Source organism: Panthera tigris, chromosome D1 (assembly GCF_018350195.1).
Source record: "Panthera tigris isolate Pti1 chromosome D1, P.tigris_Pti1_mat1.1, whole genome shotgun sequence".
NCBI lineage: Eukaryota > Metazoa > Chordata > Mammalia > Carnivora > Felidae > Panthera > Panthera tigris.
The window spans coordinates 62,938,806-62,962,367 of NC_056669.1; the positions used below are offsets into that span (position 1 = coordinate 62,938,806).

Here is a 23,562-nt window from a genome sequence, read left to right on the forward strand (position 1 = left end):
TGTGTGTGTGTAATGTACACACTCAGGTAGGGAGAGAGGTTGTGTGGAGGCCCTGAAGGGCACTCATGGACAATTTTGGCATGTGTCCCACTAGAAGAAGATGAAGAGGAGGACTCAAACAAGGAATTCATCATGCCCAAGCTCCAGGGCCAGCCTAGCGATGCTGTGCACATCTTTTGTGGCCCAAATATAGGATTGGTGTGGCCCTGGAAGTCTCACACAGTTAGTGAAGCCCTGGAGGTCCGTGGGTGCCGGCTGCGGGGTCAGTACTTGCCCCCCAATTATAAGCAGCTGCAAGAAGACCTGGACAACAGTCCTCGAATCCAGCAGGCACTGACTCTGCAGCAGGCCTTGCTGGAGGTGAGAAAAGAGGTTTAAGCAGTGGGGTCATGCCCACTAATACCAATCATAGCCACCCACCTCTGCCCTAAGCACCTTGTCTGTACCTAGGGCATGCTGTGGGAGGTGAAGGAATTCTGCAAGGAACATCACTGGATGACAGGCATTCATAAGTTCCTGCAAGCCTGGGGGCCTCAGAAGCTGGAGTCCATGAGAGGTTGTCCCATCAAGAACTACATGATGCTGGTGAGCCGCGTGAACATGTGGCAGACGGATGTCTCCAATATACCTAAGAAGTTGATCACAAAAGGCAGATTGCTGCAGCTGAACTGCTATCACATACAGGCAGAGATGGGTGAGTGCTGCTTATCCTCTTTCCTTTCCTTCCACCTTCCTTATCTCATCCGCATGGCCCTCCTTGGGCCTGGAAATGTCCTTTCAAGGACTTTTGGTGAAGGCCCCTCATTGGACCTCTAGAGCCTCCCAAAGTCCCAGGTCCCAGCCCCTTCCCTTTGCAAGTAAAGGTGTGATCATTACAGATGATAGCCTCTCCATCTGTTTTGGCACTACTCATTCCCCATGCTCTTTGGGAAACATGTTTCTGTCACCTGACACTTTCTATTTTTCTGGCATGGAAGTAGTTCAAACCAAATGTGAGTGAGAAAAATCTTAGCCTACTCCTTAGGCTAGTGAGCTCAGTTTCTTTGCAGATATTCTCAGGAATCAAGAGTGCCCTTCCCCACACGCAGCAGAGTCAAAATTGACACTATAAGTTGCATGTATAAAATGTTAGTCTCCTTAACTGATGTCCTCTTACTCTGTAGTCCTAACTTCTGCAGATGGCGGAAGAATGTATTCCAATTGAAAATGAAAGCACTTTTCATTTAAAGCAGCACTTTTGGTTTAATTCAGTCTATTTTGGGTATTTGGTCAATTCAAAATTCGTACTACAGTTCTGAGTTGTTTTTATTCTCAAGTGTCCTCTGCTCCTCTTCCTCCCCAAGATGGCAGCTGGCATTGGAGAGGGCTGCTGGGCTGTGTGCTCTTCTTTGCTGACTTCTGTCAACCCTTACTGCGGTGTGATACATCCATTCCTGGTCTCTGCCCTCCTTCTGACATTGCTGCTGCAGCATCTGGTGCAGCTATGGCCTGAGCTAGTGTAACTGTGTGTGTTCTCTTGGCTAGTAGGAGCTCAGAATGTCTACCTTTGCTAACTCAGCCCTGCATTGGATCCTGCTGGCTTTGCAGATCCATGGGATTTTAGTCAACCCTTCATTCGATCTTTGTCTTGGGCTGGCCACTCCCATAGCTTCTGCTTCAGGGTCCCTCACCCCTCTACATTGGAACCCATCCAGGCCCACTGGTTATTAATCTCTATTATCTTATGTATCCCCTGCCATTTGGAAGTTATGGGGGACTTTGGGAGCATTGTATTTAGCCCTCTTTCTGCTGCAACACATCACATGATTTCTACCCTGCTATGGATATCTCATGTTAGCATGTGGGCAATCTGCAAGGTGATATCTTCCCTAAGTTCCATATGGAAGGTGGAGCTGAAACCCATTCTGTAATCTGTTTCCTCCTCAACCATCTCAGTTTCCCTCTTGTCTCTTATCTACCCCCACTAGACCAAGGCCTAGTTGTTGGTCTCTCTGGGTCTCTGAGAAATCTGGTTTAAAACCTAGTTTTGGTCCTCTTTTTTTTCCCCCCTCCTTTCCAATGGGAAGGATGTCTAATGCTATTGTTTACTAGCTAAAGTGTCTCTGCCTAGAAACTGGTCTTAGAAAGGTTCACAGTGGGGTAGATTGGGAAGCCATTGATTTGCACTTCTAGGAAACAGAAAGGTGGTTCCATTTTCTCACCTAGCTCCCAATAACCAATAGTGTCTGCTTCCTGCAGAAAGAATGTTCTATCAGACCCATGGTCCCCAGGGCTGCTTTCTTTATGAAGGTGGGTGGCTTTGGGTGGCTCTGAAAGAGCTTTCTTGAAAGTGCTTGCCTGCCTCACCCTCCTTGTCTTTCCTTTTCAACAAATAAAAGCACATGCCAAATTATGTAGCTTTTGGGCCACAAACTCCCCACTTTGCCCTTCCTCAACCCCACCTAAATGTATAGGGGATTCAGGCTGGCATGGGAGGAATAGGGAGGGCCTGTGGTTAGCCAACCTTCTTTCTGACCTTGGCTTTGCTCCAATGTTGTTCAGGAAGCCTCTGTTCTTTCTAGTTTGTTAGATTCTTCGTCCTTAGTCCAAGATCAGCTGGCCTCTTCAAGAAGAGCGGATGGAGAGAAAACCATGGGGTTCAGAATCATGGCTCTGCTTTTCACTGGCTGTGTGACCTCAGGTCACTGTTCAGTTCATTTATTTGTAACGACATGATAATGCAGTCACCCACAGGGTTATGATAAGGAGGAGTAAATGAGATATTTTTTGCAGTGTTTTTAGCATTGAATAAGGCATGCAACAGGTGCTTGATTTTTTCATTTAACCTTATCCCCTTCTGTCTACTCTCATTCTTCTTGTGATATAATTTTGTCTACTTGTCCTCCAACTCTGTTCGTCTTCTGCCTGGGCTTCCCTGCACTGTGAATGACATAATTATTCACTCTTGTGAGTTAGTGTTCATCATTTATTCTTCCCTCTCCCTAACTCCACCACATACAACCTGTCACCAAATCTCTTCCATTCTTCTACCTCCTAAATATCTCTCAAATCTGTCTTCCCATCCATCTCCAACTTCTAACCCCCAGCAGCCCTCTGGTATTTTCAGTCTGTCGCTGATTTACACCATATGATGTCGCTGTTGAGCTCCTTTCTGCCATCACCTGCCTGATACTGCTGGTCTAAAAAGCAGCACAGGGGTACCTGGGTGGCTCAGTCAGTTAAGCGTCTGACTTTGGCTCAGGTCGTGATCTCACAGTTTGTGAGTTTTAAGCCCCATGTCAGGCTCTGTGCTGACATCTCAAAGCCTGAAGCCTGCTTCAGATTCTGTATCTTCCTCTCTCTCTGCTCTTCCCCTGCTCATGTGCTGTCTCTCTCTCAAAGATAAAGATTTAAAAAAATTTTTTTTTAAGCAGCACAATTGCAACAGCCTAGCTACTGCTAGAGGGCACAGGGATAGTCTGGAAAAGGAGATGTTCTCTTCCTTGTGTTCTGTTCAACCTTGGATGTCCCTCCATGGCTTCCCTCTCTCTTGGTTTTCTCGGTCTCATCTCTTGGTATTGAGTCCTATTGGTTACTTCCTTCGAAGCTCCAGATGGGTCATACCCAGTGTGTCTCAATTATCTGTCCCTGGAACTCACTACCTCACTTTCTAGTTGCAGAGATGCTCATACAGGATAAGTCAGTTTATTTTCACCCCTCAAAACATAAAATAGAACAGAATGGCGCCAGGCTGCCTCAGTTTGAATATTTGCCCTGCCACTGTGTGATATATTTTTTAAGTTTTTATTTAAATTCTGGGTAGTTAACATACAGTGTAACATTAATTTCAGGTGTAAAATATAGCGATTCAGCACTTCTCTGCAGCACCCAGTGCTCATCACAAGTGCACTCCTTAATCCCCATCACCTGTTTAACCAATCCCCTCACCCACTTCCCTTCTGGCAACCATCAGTTTCTTCTCTATATAGTTAAGAGTCTGTTTCTTGGTTTGCCTTTCTTTCTCTTTTTTTTTCCTTTGCTCATTTGTTTTGTTTCTTAAATTCCATATGAGTGAAAACGTATTGTATTTGTCTCTCTCCAACTGACTTACTTTGCTTAGCATAGTATTCTAGCTCCATCCATATTGTTGCAAATGACAAGATTTCATTCTTTTTATGGCTGAATAAGATGATATGATATAATTTATTTAACATAAATCATATATAATATAATAATATATAATATTTTATTCTATACGCACACACACCACATCTTCTTTACCCATTCATCAATGGATGGAACTTGGGCTGCTTCTATAATTTGGCTATTGTAGATAATGCTGCTGTAAACACTGGGATGCATATATCCCTTTGGATTAGTATTTTTGTATATTTTGAGTAAATGCTCAGTAGTGTGATTGCTGGATCATAGGGTAGTTCTATTTTTAACTTTTCGAGGAACCTCCATACTGTTTCCTACAGTGGCTGCAACAGTTTGCATTCCTACCAACAGTGTAATTGAGTTCCCCTTTCTCCACATTATCACCAAGACTTGTGGTTTCTTGTGTTGTTGATTTTAGCCATTCTGACAGGTGTGAGGTGATATCTCATAGTTTTGACTTGCATTTCACTGATGATGCGTGATGATGAACATTTTTTTATGTGCCTGTTACCCTTCTGAATGTCTTTTTTTGGAAAAATGTCTATTCATGCCTTCTGCCCATTTCTTAATTGGATTATTCATTTTTTGAGTGTTGTGTTTTATAAGTTCTTTATATATATATTTTACATTTATCAGATATGTCATTTGCAAAAATCATCTCTATTCTGTAAGTTGCCTTTTAGCTTTGTTGATTGCTTTCCTTTGTTGTGCAGAAGCTTTTTATTTTGATGAAGTCCCAATAGTTTATTTTTGCTTTTGTTTCTCTTGCCTCAGAAGATATATCTAAAAAGAAGTTGCTATGGCCAATGTCAAAGAGGTTACTGCCTGTATTCTCTTCTAGGATTTTTATGGTTTCAGGTCTCACATTTAGGTCTTTAATTCATTTTGAATTTATTTTTGTGTATGGTATAAGAATGTAGTCTAGTTTCACTTTTTTGCATGTAGCTGTCCAGTTTTCCCACACTACTTGTTGAAGAGACAGTCTTTTTCCCATTGGATATTCTTTCCTGCTTTGTGAAGGTTAATTGGCCATACAGCTGTGGGTTCATTTCTGGATTTTCTATTCTGTTCCATTGATCTATGTGTCTATTTTTATGCCAGTACCATACTGCTTTGATTACTACATTACTGCTTTGTAATGTAACTTGAAGTCCAGAATTGTGATGCCTCCAACTTTGCTTTTCTTTTTCAAGATTGCCTTGGCTATTCTGGGTCTTTTGTGGTTCCATACAAATTTTAAGATTGTTGGTTCTAGCTCTGTGAAAGATGCTATTGGCATTTTGATAGGGATTGCATTAAATGTGTAGATTGCTTTGGGTAGTATAGACATTTTAACAATATTTGTTCTTTGAATTCACAAGCATGGGATGTCTTTCCGTTTCTTTGTGTCAGCTTCAGTTTCTTTCATCAGTGTTTTATAGTTTTCAGAATACAGATCTTTCACCTCTTTTGTTAAGTCTATTCCTAGGTATCTTATTGTTTTTGGTGCAGCTATAAGTGGGATTAATTCCTTAATTTTTCTTTCTGCTGCTTCTTTACTGATGTATAGAAATGCAATAGATTTCTGTATGTTGATTTTATATCCTGAGACTTTACTGATTTTGTTTCTCAGATCTAGCAGTTTTTTAGTGGTCTTTTGGGTTTTCTTTTTTTTTTTTTTAATTTTTAAAAATTTATCTATATATTTAGAGAGAGAGAGAGAGAGAGCACATGCGCATGCGTGCAAGTTGGGGAGGGGCAGGAGATTGAATCCCAAGCAGGCCCTACACTGTCAGTGCAGAGCTCAATGTGGAGGGAGCTGGAGGTGGGGCTTAAACTCAGGAACCATGAGATCATGACCTGAGCCGAAATCAAGTGTTGAAATTGAGTGTTGGATGCTCAATGGACTGAGCTACCCAGGTGCTCCTCAGGTTTTGTATATATAGTATCATGTCATCTATAAATAGTGAATGTTTTACCTCTTCCTAGGCTATTTGGATGCCTTCTTATTTCCTTTTGTTGTCTGATAACTATGGCTAGGACTTCCAGTACTATGTAGAATAAAAATGTTGAGAATGGACTGTAGTGGAAAACTGCTCACTTTTCCCCCCATTTAGGATGATATTAGCTTTCAGTTTTTCATATATGGCCTTTATTATATTGAGGTATGTTCCCTCCAAATCTACTTTGTTAAGGGTTTTTATCATGAATGGATATTATACTTTGTCAAATGTTTCTTCTGCATCTAATGAAATGATCATATCGTTCTTTTATTAATGTGATGTACCACATTGATTGATCTGTGAATATTGAACCACCTTTGCAACCTAGGAATAAATCCCACTTGATCGAGGTGAATGATTTTTTTAATGTATTGTTGGATTCAGTTTGATAGTATTTAATTGAGAATTTGTGCACATGTGTTCAGGGATATTGACCTGCAGTTCTCTTTTTTAGTGGTGTCTTTATCTGGTTTTGGTGTCAGGGTAATGCTGCCATCATAGAATACATTTAGAAGTTTTCCTTCCTTTTCTATTTTTTGGAATAGTTTGAGAAGAATAGGTATTAACTTGTCTTTAAATATTTGGTAGAATTTGCCTATGAAGTCATCTTGTCCTGGACTTTTGTTGACATTATGTGATATTGATAAAGCTATTGAACCTCTCCTGAGGCTCAGTTTGCTTATCTGTAAAACAGGGACAATAATAGTATCTACCTCAAAGGGTTTTGTGAGTATTGAAAGGACTAATATAAGCAAAGTAGTTGACATTGTATATGGCATGTAGTAAGCAAGCATTCTATACTGTATTTCGTGGTATACTGCGTATCATATTTCTGTATTGTATTTTGCTGTCCTGGGCATATTTTAACATCTCTGAACTTAAGAGGTGTATTATGATTGATAGCATGTCAGAGTCCAGATGGCATTGTTTTTTTCTTTTTGCATGGTATATAAAATAATGATGTGTCTTATAATCAGTGTTACTTTAGTGGTGTTAGTGATTTGGTGAGGCATACTGGTGCTATTCCTGCCCTTGGAAACAGTGGAGTTGCTCATATCACCAAAGGCAGCCTCCAATATTACTTTCTAAGCCCCATATCCACCTGACAGCTTCTTTTTTTTTTTTTTTCTAATCCTTAAAAACAAAACGCAGATTACACATTCTTCTTGCTACTTCTTCTACTAGAGCAAAGCCACTAAGACTCCCCAAACAGAAAACTTTTATCTGGATAGGTTGTTCTACTATTCGTGAGCATGTCATTCCCGTGCCTTTACACGTGCTATTTCATCTGCTTGGCATGCCTTTGCCCCCTGGAGCATTAGCTCCTCACAGCATTCAGCTCCAGTGTTCCCTGCTGGAGGAGGCCTTTCCCAGCTTCCTCAGGGCTCCTCTCCTTTCACTATGTCAGGCTGGGCACTTGCAGAGCATTTATCGCACTGGTTTGTGATTGTCCATTTGTTTGTCTATCTCTGCCACCACGTTGTGAACTTCTGAGGGTGGGAACATTTTCTGTCTCACCCACCCACTCTGGTCTCCCGGTGTCCAGCATAGCCTTTAGTAGCTGTGGATAGCCGTGGATAGCACCAGTGGATAGCAGCTGGCCAGACACTGGGCGGGGGTCCAGTAAGTGTTCACTGAGTCAGGGAATGAATTTGTGGTCTGGCTTCCCCGTTACCCCTCCCCCACTGTGGACCCACAGCGCTTGACCAGCACCCCTTCTCTTCATGCACCTCCTAACACCGAACCTTCTCCTGTCTTCAGAATCCAAGCTGGATGGCATCAGGAAGGACATTCTTACACATGTGCAGAATGAGTGCTGGATCCGCAGTCAGCAACTAATAACGGAGCTCACAGATTTCACGGAGGTCTTCCAAACCATCAACTCAGACATACATACCATTGCACGGTGCTCCCAGAAGGTGGGCTTTTCTCATCCTTCCTTCCCAGCTTATCCAGGGGCCCATCTTGCTCACATGCTCAACACACTCTCTTCAGGTCTCTGCTGAGCTCCCATTGGGGCTTGATGCTTGTAAACTGTGCTCACATATGTGATCTGTCCTTACTAACTCTCACTCTGTTCTCGTGGCCCTCAGTTTCCTCATGTCAGGGAGAAGCCCTGGTGTGAGAGAGACTCTGTGACAGTCAGCTAGGGATCTGTCACCCTGTCATCAGGGTAATGACTTGGTGGGGGAGGAGCCTGCTGTCTTCAGAGAGACCTGGGTCAGATGGGATCTGATCCCACAATGCCCCTGATCCCAGTTGGGTAAAGGTAGCTGTTGGGGTCTGGGGCCCCTAGAAGATGGGAGTTCCCCTCAGAATGAGCCCAAACTGGTGCACAGGGTTGTGGGGGTGCCGGTCTCATGCTGTAGCCCCCTGCAGTTGAACCAGGCCAACGAGCAGTATGCAGAGCTGGAGAAGCGAATGGAATACATACGGGCACTCCACGAACTCATCCGCAACCACTTTAGCCTCTTTAGTGCTGAGAATGAGGCACTGGACATCTCGGTGAGAAGGCAGTTGGGGAAGTCACCCATGCCTCCCAGTCTCCCTCCCCCACAGCCACACCTACCTGACCGCACTCCCCTTGCCCCACAGCTACTGGATGTGTGGGAGGCATTTCAATTTGAGAAAAGCCAGGCCTCAGAGTTCCTGCTCAGCAAGCGACATGCCATTGTGCCCAAGCTGCAGCAGCTAATAGCAGCGGCACTTGTGGAGCTGGAAGGTCTGATTGAGAACGCCCTATCTGGCCCCTTCATGGATCCTGCGCAAGAACAGAGGAGCATGGAGCGTCAGCTCATCTCCCTGGAGCGTCAGTTCCAGAACACAGCCAGTCACCTCAGTGAACTGCACCATGCCTATGCCACCTTCACCGGTACTGAGGATCCCTGCTCCCTCTACCACCATCCTGTGAGAGACCCATCAACCGAGATAAGGGTCCTGTATCCTGAGTGTCCCTAAGCAAGTCTCGGGAATCACATACCTTCATTTTAGTCTCTTTTATAAATGAAAATTACAGGACAGAACCTTTGTACATTGGCTATGTTAAGGGCTCTGCTTAGCGAGGGAAGACAGAGGGCTCACAGTCTGGTAGGGAAGGCAAATCGGTGAATGTTACATTAGAATGTGATGGGGCTGAAGGGCTAAAAGCCTCTGCAGGGGAAATGTAAAGGTGCCCTCATTGTAGTCCTTAGCTGATCCAGCCCAGTCCTGTACCAGGCTGCAGGTCCCAGCTAAAAATAGGTCTTGATAAGTCATAGCCCCTGCTTCCAGCCAATGTAGTGTAGAGGGGCAGCTGCCGAGGGTCTCCCTGGCCCACAGAGGAGACCAGGGCAGAACTATTGGTCTTAGCCCTCTGTACAAAGGGGTGCAGCTAGACTGGTTCCCTTCTGCACATTAAGAACTTTGTGGGCTCAAGTTTCTCCTTTCAGATTCAGTCACTTCTTTTGGTTACTTTTATCCCCTGGAAGGGCACACTGCTTCTGAGTTGCCTCTTTGCCAACTACCAACTATTACCAACTCTGCCTGTGGGCATCCCTAGTCCCAGGGCCGTTTGGCGAAATGTAGGGTGGAGGGGACACCTTGGGACCATCCTTAAGCAAGGGACTTTTTTCTTCAGCCAAGTATGGAGAGACCCTCTAACTGACATAGACCACAAACCTTAAACTTTCCTCTAGGGATTGGGTATGTTTGTGAAAAGGCAGAGTAGGGGCCTCAAGCCTTGTGATGCTAGGCCCAGGAAGCCGGAGAGCATGCTTTTAGTTCCATCGTCCATCCCTAGCTCTTCACCAAACTCCCAGCTTTTGTTAAAATAATCCAGGATCTTAAAGCTAGATTATTAATACTATTCTATATTTTCCATTATGTATCTTATTTTAATTAATACTTTTAAAAAAAGTTTATTTTCAGAGAGAGAGAGAACACAAGTAGAGGAGGGACAGAGAGAGGGAGAGAGGGAGAGTCTTGAGCAGGATCCACACTGTCAGCGCAGAGCCTGACACAGGGCCTGAACCCATGAACCATGAGATCATGACCTGAGCCAGAATCAAGAGTTGGACACTTAACTGCCTAAGCCACCCTGGCACCCCAATCTTAATACTTTTGACATTTGCTTGGTTTTATAACCAAGTTATCAACTATTTTCACATATAAGGTTTACTGGTTTTGTTTACCCACTCCCTTTTGTTTTTTTTAATCAAAGTATGGTTGACAACCAATGTTACAGTAGTTTCAGATGTACAAGATAGTGATTTGACAAGTGCTTCTATACATTCTGCTGTGCTCACCACAAGTGTAGCCACCATCTGTCACCATACATCGCTATTACAGTACCATCAACTATATCCCCATGCTGTGCCTTTCATCCCTGCGACCTTTCCGTTCCATAACCAGGCACTGTAACTCTCCCTCCCCTTCACCCATTTTGCCCAACCTACCACCTCCCTCCCCTCTGGCAGCTCTCAGTTTGTTCTCTGTATTTATGGGTCTGTTTTCTGCTTTTTGTTTTGTTTATTCACTGGTTTTGTTTTTTTAGATTCCACATATGAATGATATCACATGGTATTTGTCTTTCTCTCTCTGACTCATTTCATTTAGCATAATGCCCTCTAGGTCCATCCATGTTGTTGCACTACCATTTTTAGAAATACCCCATCTTTTCATTATTTTCATTCTTAAATGGCAGCAATATTTCTTTGAGTATTTATTTTTTCTAAGAAGGGAGTTAGAGGTGTTAAAATTTCTAAGTTCTTTATGTCTAGGATGACTTTATAATGTCCTTATATCACAGATTGGCTAGATATTGAATTCTGAAGCCACAGACATTTTTTTCTCCAAACCTAGGATACTGCATCATTGTCTTCTGATATTTAGCATTGTACGCCAATCTGTTATCAATCTGATTTTTTTTTTTCCTGGGCAGGTAATCTGTTTATCAGTTATTTGATAATGGCTCTTAGATTTGCTCTGGTCTCCTTCCAGAATTCATACTTGTATGTTGGATTTTCTGGATCTCTTCTCCATTTCTTTTATCTTCAGCATCATTCATTCCTTTATTCTGAATTCTGAGGAAATATCATGAGCTTATCTTATAAACTTCCATTTTCTTGGCATCTACTCTGTAATTTCCATTGCATTTAGAAGTACACACATATTATATGTATACGCATGCTTATGTGCACATGTATATGTATATAAGTATATGCATATGTGAATATATACCTGAATATATTTCCTAGCCCTGTCTACTGAAGAGACTAAGAAGTAAAGACACTCCAACAGCAAGAAGCAACTTTGTGTCCTGGTCTTAGTTGCTAATATCATTCCCTACCAGGGCTCCTCAGAAAATGGGTGACTCCAGGGCTGTCACAGGGTAGGTACAAGATGAGCCTAGAATATCTTTTTAAGGTCTTAAGGACACAGAAGGGATGCCAACTGTCCAAATCTGAGGCAATTTTAGCACTGAAGTACAAAGTAAACTATTGGAAAAATAGGAATTTATAATCCACACTGATAATAAGTAGATAAATAAGTGAGGGAGAAATGAGGACTTGCACTTACAATAGAATGCCTAGAGCCAACTGATAAATGTAGAAGGAGAAAAATTGGAGGGAAAAATCATCATTTTGCAAACATTCTGGTAAATGTTGGATCAGGTAAAGTCATCAGTGGGGCAAATTCGATGAGATGTAGAATATTTGCACAGTCTTAGAGATTCTCCTACAGAGACTACTTATTAGTTGCAAGGGAGGGGAGAAAAAACACTAGCAATTATTTAGTAGAGAAATTGGGCAACATTTTGACCAGGTGATCAAAGTTAACATCACCAATGAGAGACAGACATCATGTGCCTCCAGACATGATACCCAGAGAACACAACATTACCTATTCAGTAGTCCAGCTGAGAATGAATAACTTCAGTCATGAAAAGAATCATATAAACACAACATGAGGAACTTTCTGTTAACAAAAAAGGGAGAAAAGGGTCAATATACTTCAAAAATGTTAGAAAAGATTAAAGCTATGGGGAATGTTCTAGATTAAAAGAAGTTAAAGAGACATGACAAGTAAATGTGGTACTTGATTCTGGACTGGGTGCTGTAGTTGAGGGGGAAAATGCTATAGGACCTTATTAGGTCAATTGACAACATTGGAACATGGACTATAGGTTAAAGAATTGTATCAATATAATATATGAAGTTGATAATTATAGTTATATAAGAGAATATCCCTATTCTTAGGGAATACATAGTATTTGGGGGATAAATAGGGCCATGATATATGTAACTTACCCTCAAATAGCTCAGTAAAGAATTGTGTGTTGGTGTATACATATGCCCATATACATACAGAGCCTGTAAACACAAGTGATAAAATGGGTAAAATGTTAACAAATGGTATACATATATTCTTTTACTGCTCTTTCTTGCAACTTTAAAAAATTTGAAATCACTTCTAAATAAAGTTTTAAAATGCAATGAAACTTACTGAGTAGATACCACAGCAAATGTGTGTCAGAGGATATTTGCTGTTAATCCTCAAGAGTGTATCTTCTCACGTGTCTGGGGATACAATGCCTGCTCTTTTTTTTTTTTTTTTTTTTTTTAATCTTTTTCACGTTTATTTATTTTTGAGACAGAGAGAGACAGAGCATGAAGGGGGGAGGGGCAGAGAGAGAGACAGACAGACAGAATCTGAAGCAGGCTCCAGGCTCTGAGCCATCAGCCCAGAGCCCGACGCGGGGCTCGAACTCACGGACCATGAGATCGTGACCTGAGTTGAAGTCGTACGCTTAACCGACTCAGCCACCCAGGTGCCCCAATGCCTGCTCTTTCTTACAGAGGAAGTTCTTCACTTGTCCAAGATTTGATGTTGACACAACTGCTATCAAAGATTATATGAGTCTCTAGCCAGATCTTTTGAGTTCAGACAAAGGAAGATTGGAAGGGTTTAAATTTACTATCATTTTTTTTTTCTGGTCAGATGAGAGCTTTGATAGCCTGATAGTGATTCTCAGTCTTTCATTATTCTGCTCTCCACATGTAAGATTCATGATTCCCATCATTTGGGTATTATTTTATCCCTTTTTCTCTCACTGAAGAAAGTATACTGGAACTCAGATGAATGAGAATGACAACTTTACTGTAATATTCTTGAGTCTAGTCAGATATATTTTAAGTAAATTACAAATCTCAGTACCATAACTATTATTAACTGCAAATTACTTTTGACACATATCTCACAACCAAATATAAATAATTGGTCAAGGATTATGCAGCAGCTTATGAGATGAAGGGAGGGAATAATGGCCAGAAGTACACAAAATAGGAAGCATCACCATTTACCCCTTATGGTCCTCTCTATAGACCAGATCTTTTTTCATATGCATCTCACTGGATTTATTCATTTGTCTAACAGGTATTCCTTGAGTGCCTATATTGTCCACCAGGCTTGAGGTATATCAATAGATAAATAACATCCCCCCCCCACCCACCCACCCTCATGGGCCCAACATTGTAGCAGGGAGAGAAAGACAACAAATTATAAACATAAAATATAACCAAATTATGGAGGCACCTTGGGTGGTTTAGTCAGTTAAGCATCTGACTCTTGATTTCAGCTCAGTTCATGATCTCATAATTTGTGGGATCTAGTCCCACGTTAGGCTCTGCACTGTCAGCAGAGCCTTCTTGGGATTCTCTCTCCCTCTCTCTTTGCCCCTCCCCTACTTGCACACAGCTCTCTCTCAAAATAAATAAATAAACTTAAAAATATATGTATGTATCTAACCAAATTATGGAGTACATTAGAAGGTGATAAGTGGCATAGAAAAAAGAATAGAGAAGGTAAGAGGTGTTGAGAATGCCAGAGAGGGTAGAAAGCGGTTTTTAACGGGTTGGGCTACACAGGCCTCATGCAGATGGACTTGAATTTGGTGAAGAAGTGAGGTATATGGTTTTCTAAGGGAAGAGTGTTCCAGAAAGAATGAGCTACCCGTCAGAGGCTCTCAGCAGGAGAGGGCATACCTGGGGTGTATACAAGCATCAGCAAAGAGCCTGGTGTGTCTGGAGCAGAGTGAGATGGAAACTAACAGAAGAGGAACCCTTCCCTTTTGCTGCCATCACATTTTCCCAGATAGCCTTTCCTTGGAATAACTATCTCTTAGATGGTCCCCACCTACAATAGTCCCCACTGGACAATTTTGGACACCCCATCCCTGGCACTTTCAGGACCTTCCTTCCTGCCATTATGGGCTCTTGACAGACAACTCCCTGTCGTGCCCCTCCCCTGCACCCAGCCCAGGCCTTAACCTGCCCTGTCCCTCAGGGGAGGAGAGTCCTGTGCCCTTGCCAGTCTGCGGGACCCGTCCAATTGTGCAGCAGCAGCGCATCTGGCACCTGTACCGAGTCATCTCTGAAAACATCAGTGAATGGAAGTGCATGGCTTTTGCCAAGGTGCTGACACCCTTTCTTGGAGCCCCTGCCTCAGAGTGGAGAGTCTGCAGGGGTGGGCGGGGAAGGGTATCCAGCTAACAGTGAGCCTTCCTCCCTCCAGTTCAGCATGACTATGGCCCAGGAGAAGACAGATGGCTGGCTGACAGAGGCGGCCCGGCTGAGCACGACCCTGGGGCTGCACAGCCCCGTTCTGCAGCGCTGTATGCACATGCTGGAGGAGTTTCGCATCTACCTGCCAATACTTAGCAGGCTGGGCAGCTTCCAGCTGCAGAACTTAAACTTCCAAGTCCTCCTGCGAGGTGTGTTTTGGATAGAGTCAGAGGGGAGGGGAAGGGAAGTACAGGGGGATTAGAACAATGTAAGGACTCAGTTCCCTGCTGCTCCTGTAGGAAACACCTTTCCTCCCTGGGTTGCTCCCTGCCTTTGCCCCACAGGGATAAACATTTCTAACCTCATGCACACCATGTGAGTCTCCTCTGCTGACTTGGGCTAAACTCAAGCTACAGTCTTAGCTCTGGGCTCTGTGTTGTGTTCTGGACCCTAGGTTCTGGGTTCTTGGCTCTATGTTGTGCTTTGAGATCTGCTGTCTGGGAGCTGGGCTGGGCTGGGCTGGGCTCAGGGTTGCAGATCTGGGCTCTAGGATATGGGCTGGATTCTGCCATGTACTGAGTGTTGCTCTGACTTGTCCCCTCTACCTCCAGCCTTAGGGCTGGGCAGTCTTCAGAACACGGAACTCCTTACACTGGGCCAGCTGCTAACTTGTCCGCTGCTCGAATTTGCAGATCAAATCAATCAGGTGGGGCCCTCCAGAGAGAAGGAGTTGATCCAAGCCCAGAACCTATGTGCTAAACTCTAATAGAGCCAGTTAAGTCCCAGCAGCCCCTTGAGACAGGGGACAGTAGATACTGGCTTGTGGGTGGGAAGGCGGGAGGTTGAGTTTTTGGTCCTGCCTGTGGGGTGTGGGGATCTGATGGGTGGTCTCAGACTCTGCCTGAGAGCATGCCCCATCCCCAGAAGGAACTGGGTGGCAGCCCCAAATTTGTGGGCACACAGGATGGCAGATGTCCTCCAACACTTGCCCTGTTCCAATATGAACTGATTAAGGCACTATCTGCTCAGCTGAAACCTTGCAAAAGGGTAGGCTTCAAGGCAGCAGCCCTAGGTCAAAGTATGCTGCCGATGGCCTACCTGAGGCCAAATGGTCCCACTCTACATTTCTGAGACTTCCATTCCCCTGAGCCCTAGCCCTGGAGTCCCACTTTCAAGGCTATCCCCTGAGCCATCACCCAGTGCTAGTTCCTGAGACCCAGCTGTTCCAGATCTGGCAGTGTGAAAACGAACAAATCCGTGCCCAAGAAACTCTCCGGCGGCTGCAGCGGGTCTGGGAGGCACGCCAGCTGCGACTGATCAACTTCATCCTGTATGTACCCTATGAGCCCCCAGCCTTGGAGCGCTCCAAGAGGCAAATGTTCCATAGCCCCCAGTGGGAGGTGGTGAGCAAGGATAGCGGCACCTTCATCCTTTCAGGTGAGACCCAGCTCTTGTTGTCCAGTTATAGCCCTCTGCTAGGGGCCACATTTGTCCACCACATCCACACAACCCTGCCCAATCTGGCTTCTCTAGCCAGGGCCCCATCCTTACTGAGCAACCTGAGACATCTGTCTGTTCTGAGACAGTTCTTCCATGTAGCACCTGTATAGTCTTAATCTTGGGAGCCCCCTGCTCCCTCCCTCCTACCCAATGCCTGGCCCTTTCAGCAAAGGTCCTTCCCTTTCTGGGTGGACTAAAAAAATCCCTCACAGTCATGTCTCTCCATTTTCCAGTGCTCTTTCCTCTAGATTGCATCCTGTTGTTGGATCTCTTGCCCCATTCATTCACTCTTTTGTCATTCCTGCATCAAACCTACCTGCCTTCTCGGAGCCAAACACAAGAGACCTTGAGATTTACAGTCCAAGTCCTGTCCTCTAGGAGCTCCTAGTCCAGTGACAGAGGATGATAGAATAGAGATAAGTGCATGATGGAGAATTTAACTGAGGGCAGTAGAATCTCAGAAAGAGGACTAGCTTCAAAGGACTGGGGAGAGTCAGAGGAATCTTCTTTTCCCGCAGGTAAAGGCCTCATTGCTGACTCCTGAAGGAGCAGAAGTTTGCCAAACTTACAAGGAGAGAAGGGCATGCCGGGCAGAGAGAACAGCATATGTACAGGCACCCAAGATGGTATAGTTAGGGAACTGCCAGTAGAGGAGAAATTGTCTTATCCAATCCACTTGAAACTCAACTGGCAAATTCAAAGTTAGCTAAATAGAGAGATCATAAAATATGAGATATACGTGGCTTAAAATTTTTACTTTAGCTTAAAACATATAAACATAACCTTTTAGCCTGAGGACAAGGGCTTGACCTTGATTTGCAGTCGACTGATAGAAGTTCCTCACTGCCTTTCCTGCATTAATGCATTGTCCGCCATTTCTACTTTCAGCTTCTGTAAAGTTGAGCAGTGACATGAAGACACTTGTGAAGTTGCTGGAGTCCAAAATTTTTCTAGATTTTATTATAGTTTCCCAAGTTTTAAAAATTGACTGGCCTAGGGGCACATGGTGGCTCAGACAGTTAAGCAACTGACTTTGGATCTCAGCTCAGGTCTTCATGTCAGGGTTGTGAGTTCAAGCCCTACATTGGGCTCCCTGCTGGGCATGAAGCCTACTTAAAAAAAAAAAAATTGGAGTATACCTAATTTAATATCATGTTTTTATCAGCTCACCTTTACTGAAGGTTTTCCATAGTTTCCATAGAACGAGCAACTCTTCCTCACCCATATTTCAGTGGTTAACATAATATGAGATCAAATTCTGTAATTAAGATTATAACTCACATGGACAGGCTTTAAACACACTCTGACTCTAGGAGAGCATACTTTGCAACTAGTGGAAGAAAAAATGTTTGAGTCTTCTAGGGAATAGCTTGAGAACTGAGTTTCAGTATAATTTGGGTATTCACCACCCCTGCCCTTGCCCCATCTGCCTGCCAGCTCCGCTCAGCTAGAACCCACTCTTCCTCAGATTACAGCAGCTTGCAGGATTCTATCCAGGAGAGTCTTCAGGTATTGTTCAAGATCCTGGCCATCCAAAAGTCAGGAGACTTAAACAAAATAGCTTTGGAGTGGGTGACCATCATGCATAGCCTGAGTGAGTGCAGGCCTCTAGCCTGGAGAGTGGGTGGGATCTAGGGCGGGAATGCCCAGAGGGATGGGGTGAGAGGTGGGGGTTGGGTGGGGGAAGACCAGAAGGACAGAGCGAGGACCTTCTTCTTACTTCTTGGGCTCAGGTGACCAGGTGAAAGTTTATTTACAGGACAAGTTTGCTCTCCAAGGAAGGTCCCTGGGTCCTGCTGAGTATTTGGGGGTGGGGCACCCTGAGAGGTCAGGGTCAGCTGGACCTTGCGGAAGCTGGAACCCTAGCCTCCCTCCAGTGATCCTCTGGTGTTCACACAGGTGCCCTGCTGGAGGTGTGGGTGACTTTCCAGCAGAAGTGGATTTTTCTGAATAAAGTTCTGTATGAGATGAAGATCGAGTTTCCTAGTTCCGACCTGGTAGGAAAGAGGGGTGAGGCAGGTGGACAAGGGCTACTGCATAGTGGGGCTTATCATGGGAGGGGGAGCTGCCCTCACTTTTACCCCCTCCCTCACTGCAGAACTCCCGGTTCAAGGCCATGGATGATCAGTATCGGATCCTGATGCAGACCTCTGTAGCTGACCCCCTGGTTCTGTCACTTGTAGTGCCCAGCATCAAGCGGAGCCCTCACTTCCGAGGCCAGCAGCTACAACAACTGCTGCAAGCGGGCTCGGTGGAGCTGGAGGGCATCATCATGGCCCTGGAGACTGTGCTTTATGGGGTGTGTGCTGACTTCCCCCGCCTCTTCTTCCTCAGCAATAGTGAGCTGGTAGCCCTGCTGGCTGCCCCCCTGGAATCATGTGAGGCCCAGCTCTGGGTACGACGCTGCTTCCCTCATGTGTATGCTGTGAGTTTCAATTCCAGCCTGACTGACAAAAACACGGATGACCGGGACTCAAGCCCAAAGCCATCTACTCAGGTGGAGGCATTTGCAGTGCTTGGGGCGGGTGGGGAGGAGGTGAAGCTGCAGAGGTCTGTTCCTCTGCATCCGGATCTCCCCAAATGGCTGGCCCATCTGGAGAAGTGCCTGCGTTTGGCACTTGTGCACATGCTGCAGGGCTGTGTGGCTTCCCGTCTCGCTCTGGGCCCGTCCCTAGATGAGGCCTTCAAGCAGCTGCCCCAGCAAGGCCAGCTGCCCTTGCAGCTGTGTGTCCACCACTGGCTAGACTTAGTCCAGGCCTTCCCTTGGCAGTGTGTGATGGTGGCAGAGGAGGTGGTATGGTGGGCGGAGATGGAGGAGGCTCTGCTAGAGGGGAGGACCCTGGCCATGGTCCCCACGCATGTGCGCAAGCTCGAGGCACTGGTGCATTTTATACGGGCTCACAGGGCCTCCCAGGGTGGGCAGCCCCTGTCTTCTGTTCGCCAGTCCAGCCTGCTCAGTGCTCTGTTGGTCATGGCAGTGACTCACCGGGATATAGCACAGCTGTTGCAGGAGCACCAGGTCAGTGATCTGACAGATTTCCATTGGGCCCGCCAACTCAAATACCACCTGGGTTCACCTCACATCGTCCCCCAGAAACCCCTGCAGAGTCTCAAGACTATTGCATCTACTGAGACTTCTCTGTCACCAGCTGCATGCTGGATAGATGTGCTGGGTCGGTCCTTTCTGTACAATTATGAATACCTGGGTCCCAGACTAGGGTCTCTACCCAGCCTGCTGCCTGAGCGGCCAGCCCTGGTGCTGTTATTGGCCTTGGAAGAGGTGGCCTGTGGGGCTCTACTGGGCCCTGAAGGAGTGGGCAAGACAGACATGGTGAAGAGCATGGCACAGGCCCTGGGACGCCAGCTGGTGACAATGCCCTGCCTACCTCAGACAGAAGCCCAAAGCCTGAGCAACTACCTGAACGGGGCCTTGCAGGGTGGTGCCTGGCTGCTGTTGGAGGAGGCTCAGCGCCTGCCCCTCGGCTTGCTCTCTGCCCTGGGCCAGCGCCTCACTCAGCTGCACCACCTCTGTGCCCCACTGTACCAGGAGGCCTCCCGAAGTACCAGCGCTGTTGACCCCACACACTCCCTGGGCAGTGGCTTCTTCGAGAAACATCACGTGTACATACGCCTTTGCTATGGCTGTTTCCTGACGCTGCGTTCCCTGAGTCCTGCTGTGCCTGCCAACCTGCACCTGCTGCTACGGCCTGTGGCACTGACACTGCCTGACTTGCAGCAAGTGGCAGAGCTGACCCTGCTGGGTGCAGGGATGCGGGATGCCTCCCGCATGGCTTCCCGCTTGTCTAAATTCTTCTCCCTAGAGCGTGAGCTGGTGTCTGCATCCCTGCCCTGCCGCTTGCCATTGCTCAAGCAGGTACTGGAAGACACGATACAAGACTTACATGTGATCAAGGAGCCCAAGTCCCAGCAGCCCCACAGCCTAGCTGTCAATGAGGAGGCTGCCCTATTGCGTGCCCTGCTACGCTCACCACTGTTCAGCATCCTCAGTGGTGTCCACCTGCATAACCTCCAAGAGCTGCTCTGTGGGCTCTTCCCTAATGCCCGCCAGGTGTTGGCAGAGCCTGTGACCCACACGCTGAGGAAGCCATTGCTGGTGGAGGAACTACAGCAGATAGGCCTCCATCCCAGCCCTGATATTTTGGGATCCCTGGAGCAGCTGAGCCAGGCTCTGAGCCGGGTTTCGGGTGTTTTGCTCCTGGGCCCTGCAGGCAGTGGCAAGACCACTTGTTGGCATAGCTTATTTAAGATCCAGAATCGGCTGGCAGCCAGGGAGGACACCTCAGCTCAGGGCTGCCAGCCTGTGGAGATCACCCACCTGTATCCCAATGTCCTCAGCCCCCAGGAGTTCCTGGGATGGCTAGAGGGCCCCTGCTGGCACCATGGCGTCTTCCCCAGGCTGTTTCGTGCAGCCAATCCATGTAAGACTGCAGGCCCAAAGGGGCCACCACAGGAATCGGTGGGTATCCAGCACTGGATAATATGTGATGGGGTCGCCAGTGCTGCCTGGCTGGACTCTATCACTTGCCTCCTGAGCGATGCCCCCCAGCTCAGCCTCCCCAACGGGCAGCAGATAGCACGACCCCCAGGTACTTTTCTCCTGATGGAGGTGGGAGATGCAACAGGTATGTCCCCCAAAGTGGCAGGCCGGTGTGCCCTCGTCTGGTGTGGCGGGGAGCAGACTTGGCAAAGCATGCTTAGTGTTCTGATGGCAACCCTGCCCCACGAGTACCGCCTGCAACCCCAGACAGTCACTGAGCTCAACCGACTGGCTCAAGCACTGGTGCCAGCGACGTTTCGATTCCTCACCCAGCAGGGCGCCAGCTCTCTGCTGCAGGTTCATGGGCAGCAGGCCGTTTGCCCAGGTGTGGCCGAAGTGACCAGCCTGGCCCGTATCTTGCGTGGTCTGCTTGGCCCCCACCTGCGCATAGATGAAGGGGAGAAGGCGCATGTCTCAGGTGAGGGAAAGAGAAGGGATGGCTTGGGACAAGGGGCCTTGAGGACAGCTGGCATACAGCTGGTGCCTGGGGTCTGGGTTCCTTAGTTGATTTGGGCCTGGGGACCAAAAATGGGCAGCAGAGCCAATCTCTACTCACTTCCTCCACCCCCCACTTTTTCCTACCTGGGCTCCTATTCTGGCCATGGTGACCTTTGCAGAGGACCTCAGCTGTAGTGATCCTGTGGCCCAGAGCTTCAAGTCCTCAAAAAGCAGCTCTCTGAACCCATCCCAGGTTGCCAGTGATGATGTACCTAATAAGTGCAAGGAGCATTCGCTGGCTGTCAGCAGCTTTCTCTTTGCATTGGTTTGGGGCTTTGGAGCCCACCTTCCCTCCAGGTATCTGCAGGGGTGGGGCCGGGGGTGGGGGATTCAGAGAGCTGAGATGGACTGGCACATGGGAGTTAAAACCCAGGTGACATGACTGTCGGGGAGGGTGGAATGTGTGAGTGTGTCACAAACAGAATGGAATTGTTGTAACTATCTGACACTTTTGCCTGTACATCCATCTGAACAGGCTCTGGCCCCTCTTTGATACCTTCATGAGGGGATCTATCAGTTGCCTCTGCAACTACCTGGAGCCACTGCCTTCAGCCTTGGTGTTTGATCTACATGTATGCCCTGAAAATGGGACATTGGTCCCCTTCACTGGCCATTACCTGGGCAGCCGCATCAGAGGAATTCCGGGCACCTTCAACCCTTCTCCCCAGGTGTGAAGACAATGGGGCAGTAGCTGGGCTTGGGGCTCAAGGAGATATCCTGGGGGAGTCTATGTTCTGGCGCCAGCTGGGGCTCCCCCCTGCTTCTGTTCTTCGATATGTTTTCACAATCACAAGAATATGTGAAGTGTTCTGCAGGTGCAGCTCTAAGACAATACCCCTAGACCTTTGCTTTCACCTAGATTACTGCCTAGATTGGCACTGCCCCAGTAAGCCCTGCTCCTGTCCTGCAGACTGAACGGCTCTTATATGTGGTGGACCTGCTGCTGTCAGAGGGACACCCAGTGCTGCTGGCTGGAGAGGCGGCAACAGGGAAGTCAACCTTTGTGGAGATGCTGGTGGAGCCACATCACCCTTACACGTACAGCCCCATCCACTCTGCCTTTAGTCCCACCCACCTGCGCCTGCTGCTGAGTCAAGGGGTCCAGGGCCAAGCACAAGCTGCCCCATCACCTGGGCCGCACCTGGATTCTAAAGGCTCCCTCCTCTTCCTGCTGGAAGATCTGCACCTGGCCACTTCTAGTAAGTAGCTGGGCGGAGGAAGAAAGGAGTCATGGTGATCTCTTGAGACTGTAAAATCCCTAACGATATTTACTGACTCTCAGACACTTACAGACCAAACCTCAGCATCCCATTCTTAATATTTTCTCATTGAAAATGTGCTCCCTGAACAATCACACCCCTCTCATGGCCTCATCTGCCATCTCTATGCTTTGACTGCTAAATCTTTATCCCTGGCCAGGCTTTTCTTCTAAGTGCTAGACCTGTTTACACAGCTACTTACTGTATATCTCTATCTTGTCCCACTGGCACTTCAGACTCAACACTGAACTCATCATCTGACCCTGAAAACCTGTTCCTGTCCTTTAGTAACGAGTACAACCATCCATCCAGTCACTTAAGTCAGAAATCTTGTTGACATCTCCTGCCATCTTACCGAAGTCCAGTCACCATGTCTCTCAATTTTGCATTCTAAATATCTCTCAAATCTGTCCACTTATTTCCATTCCATCTTCCCTGGTTCAGTCAGTCACTACCTGGAACTTTGGTGAATGCTCTTGAAAGATTCCTTGCGATGAGGCTTTCTTCTCTGACACTCTGTACTCTAACTGGAGTCAACTATGTACAGGCATTCAGTAAGTCAGGCTTCCTCTAGCCTCTGGGATTGCTGTCTTCTCTGTCTTCCCTCCTCTATGTATCTGGATAAGTCCTTATTCTTTACACATAAGCTTAGGCAACATCTTTTCCAGGAAATCTGAGCCTGCAGGCTAGGTTAGATATTCATCGCATGCTCTGTACAAAAATCTGTGACAACCATGGTTTTATGATTGTGTGTTTACTTGTTGATCCTTTCCACTACACTCTGAGCTTCATGAGAAGAGAGATTTGTCTTATTCATTCTGATAGACCCAAGAGGAAGTAAGTACTCACTAAGAGTTTATAGAAGCAAAGATTACAAAGGAAAGGGGAAATTGAGATAAAAGTCTGGGATACTAAAATTTAAAGTTTCTAAAGTGATAATGACAGGTTTGAATGTGGCCATGAGATATGCCCATGGGAATGGGCAGAAGTAAAGTATAGGGCAAAGTATTAGCTGGATTGTCCAGTTAGACACTGAAGTCTTTTATGAAATGTAGAAAACTTGAATCAGGTTGTAGACACACTTA

General features: G+C 46.4%; 1 protein-coding gene across 20 annotated transcripts in view; it reads left to right on the top strand.

Moving 5' to 3' along the window:
- The window catches only part of DNHD1 (dynein heavy chain domain 1), a 92,771-nt gene that overhangs the window by 44,433 nt on the left and 24,776 nt on the right, over positions 1-23,562 (top strand). For 11 of the 20 annotated variants that reach the window (XR_006208426.1, XM_042958753.1, XM_042958747.1 and 8 more), the window contains 15 exons: positions 95-360; positions 451-694; positions 7,884-8,041; positions 8,502-8,627; positions 8,718-8,994; positions 14,445-14,572; positions 14,673-14,871; positions 15,274-15,368; positions 15,892-16,099; positions 17,631-17,756; positions 18,062-18,159; positions 18,261-21,138; positions 21,338-21,515; positions 21,694-21,886; positions 22,129-22,417. Coding sequence is in view for 19 of the 20 variants with exons in the window: in XM_042958753.1 (XP_042814687.1) it covers positions 95-360; positions 451-694; positions 7,884-8,041; positions 8,502-8,627; positions 8,718-8,994; positions 14,445-14,572; positions 14,673-14,871; positions 15,274-15,368; positions 15,892-16,099; positions 17,631-17,756; positions 18,062-18,159; positions 18,261-21,138; positions 21,338-21,515; positions 21,694-21,886; positions 22,129-22,417 (5,463 nt within the window). In the remaining variant the exon portion in view is untranslated. Of the gene's footprint in view, positions 1-94; positions 361-450; positions 695-7,883; positions 8,042-8,501; positions 8,995-14,444; positions 14,573-14,672; positions 14,872-15,273; positions 15,369-15,891; positions 16,100-16,680; positions 17,149-17,630; positions 17,757-18,061; positions 18,160-18,260; positions 21,139-21,337; positions 21,516-21,693; positions 21,887-22,077; positions 22,418-23,562 lie in introns of those variants that run through there. The other 9 variants (XM_042958761.1, XM_042958746.1, XM_042958749.1 and 6 more) reach the window with 9 other exon arrangements.